This window comes from Sturnira hondurensis, unplaced genomic scaffold, assembly GCF_014824575.4.
Source record: "Sturnira hondurensis isolate 20B ecotype Veracruz unplaced genomic scaffold, ASM1482457v3 Scaffold0002532, whole genome shotgun sequence".
Lineage (NCBI taxonomy): Eukaryota > Metazoa > Chordata > Mammalia > Chiroptera > Phyllostomidae > Sturnira > Sturnira hondurensis.
Genome location: NW_028075163.1, coordinates 261054 through 263824, shown reverse-complemented (window position 1 = coordinate 263824; position 2771 = coordinate 261054). Strand labels below are relative to the sequence as shown.

At 33.8% G+C, this 2771-nt stretch overlaps 1 protein-coding gene across 1 annotated transcript; it reads right to left on the bottom strand.

Moving 5' to 3' along the window:
• Positions 1-1814: 1814 nt before the first annotated feature.
• LOC118982868 (olfactory receptor 52A5) lies at positions 1815-2771 on the bottom strand. Its single transcript, XM_037040021.1, has one exon. It carries the CDS (start codon positions 2769-2771, stop codon positions 1815-1817), a length of 957 nt encoding a protein of 318 aa, XP_036895916.1.

The following is a 2771-nucleotide window of genomic DNA, read 5'->3' as shown; positions in this document are numbered from 1 at the left end:
TCTTTTATACAATATTGTTTTTATCATACTTTGTTTTGTTCTCATAAGGAATATCACATACTTATCATTTCCATTCTGTATTATTTACATATTACAACCTCTCAGAAAGAATTTATATATTTGACATTTTTTCTTTTGCTGGAATGATGTCCTCATCAATTATTCAGTATGCCTTATCGATGCTACAACATCTGAAATATTTCATGCTCTAATACATAATTAAATTAGATTAAGTGCTTATTGTCTCATTATACACCTTTTCTGTCATACCCACTAACACTACTTTGTTCTTTCTGATAAGTTTTATTTCACATACTACATGTTTATATAATTTATATGAAAACCAAGAGCATATGATTCAAATTTATTTCTGCTTCATCCAACAAAACCTATTGTCCAAAATTATTATCTACCTCTGTATATTGAATGGTAGTGTCCTTCCTTTTTTGTCCACTGGGATGTTTTCTTGGATTAGTTCTTCCTCATCAGGAAATCTGTCTAAAATTAGAAAGCCAAGTATCTCTCTCTGTCTCCTTTGTTATTTTAAAATATCATCTTATTGGTTCTGTTTTAAAGGTTTAACCAAAAAAATTGAAACCCGATCTCTGTTGATGCAGCATATAGAAAGAGGATGGAAGTATATGGGCAGAGGACTAGCAAAGAGTGAAGAAAGATCTAAAGTCCCTGTTTTAGGAGTCAGTTCCTCATATTCCAGTTTCGTGTTTGGCTTATACTTTATTTCAAAATTACATAATGATTCAGTCAAGTCACCATCTCTGTTTACCTTTTAATACTGGAATAAACTCTCTAGTATGCATAATATCTGTATGGAAATATTAAATACAACCTCAAAACTTCCAGATTCATTGCTCTTGAATACCATTAACCAATACCATGAAGGTGTTGACCTTGTTTGTTATTTAATGTAATTTTATAAAGCTTCTAAAAAGTCTCAGGCATTGTTTTACATGTTATCAATAAGAATGGAAATAAGATAAGGTTTCATACTTAAGATAATTGCAGTAGGCAATTACTGAATGCAATGGAATTAATTTTTATATTTATTTCATTCTCAAACGTCAACCTCCAAATTTCAGTAAAATTCACTGGGTAATGTCATTAAAATATGTACCACTTTAAGGATATTTTCTATTTAAGTACTGATCACATTTTTGTTTTCCAAAAATAAATTATTTTAAATACCCTAATTTTTATCAGTATTTTACTACATTATTTCCTATATAAATTCATCACTATTTATTGTCCATGGTATTCATCATACATGGTTTTTGTTGCTGAATTCAGTATTGCATTGTTTTCACATTTAGTAGTTTTTAAGAGAAAATAGGTAAACTAGATAAGCAATTCAAAGTATGTCACATTATAGATTCACAAGCAGATGATAGGAAATGAGACATGTCCACAATTATAGCTATGGGTTGGGTTAGCAGTTTGAAAACATTGATGTGTGACATGGTCTTTGAAAAATTACTTAGTATTATCTTGCTTTGTGCAATTTTATTTTTATGGAGAGCTAAAGGTTGCCAGAGAGAACTTCTAATTTCAAACAGACCAAACACAGAAGAATAATTATAAATAGAAAACAATTTAAAAACTGAGCATAAGAGTTTTTATCATATATGAATGACCAGACAAAGTTAAGTATTTTATGATTTCTTAAGTACTTCCATCAATGATGAGCATCTAAAATTTAAAGATTGTTTTTGGATGTAGATATGTGTCAAATATACAACTCTTCGCCATATCCATGTTGCTACTTTGAACCAACCTAAAAATCCCTATACAAAGAGGAACTACCGATCAAAACGTTTTTTGAAGAGAATTATTTTCAGGACATGGTCACGGATTTGTTTGGTCTTCACTCCATAGACAATAGGATTAAGGAAAGGTGGGACTAAAAGGTAAAGATTTGATAGAAGAATATGAACATACGGTGGTATGTGAGAGCCAAACCTATGTGTGAAGAAGGAGAAGAAGGCAAGGACATAGAACTGGAGGAAGACACATATGTGGGTAACACATGTATTAAAAGCTTTGAATCGTGCTTCTTTCTGGGGTAGTTGAAAGACAGTGATAAAGATCTGAACATAGGACAAAGTGATAAAAATTATGTCAAACCCTAAGATGGAGAAGGCAACAAATAGACCATATACTTTGTTGATTCGGACATCTTCAGAAGCCAGTTTCACAACGGCCAAGTGCTCACAGTAGGAGTGGGAGACGACAGTAGTGCGGAAGAGTTTAAGACGACATTTGATAAGCACTATGGATGGTGAGATAAGAATGGCAGCCCTGAGCACCACCCCAACTCCGATGTGAGTCAAGAGTTGTTGGGAGAAGACAATGGCATGTCTCAAAGGGTGGCAGATGGCAACATAGCGATCGAGGGCCATTGCCAATAAGACACCTGATTCAATTCCTTGGAATGAGTGAATAAGCCACATTTGTAGAAGACAGGCTTCAAAATGTATCTTTGAGAAATGAAACCAGAAAATGCCTAACATTTTGGGAAGAATACAGGTGCTAAGTGCAAGATCTGTGGCTCCCAACATGGCTAAAAAAATGTACATGGGTTTGTGGAGGCTGGTTTCGTATTTGATTATAAGTAAAGTTAGGGAATTCCCAATCACAGCAATGAGGTACATGACACAGAATGGAATCCCAATCCAACACTGCACAGATTCCAGGCCAGGAATCCCAATGAGTGTCAGTACCGACGGCATGAAGACTGAGCCGTTGAATGTGAACAT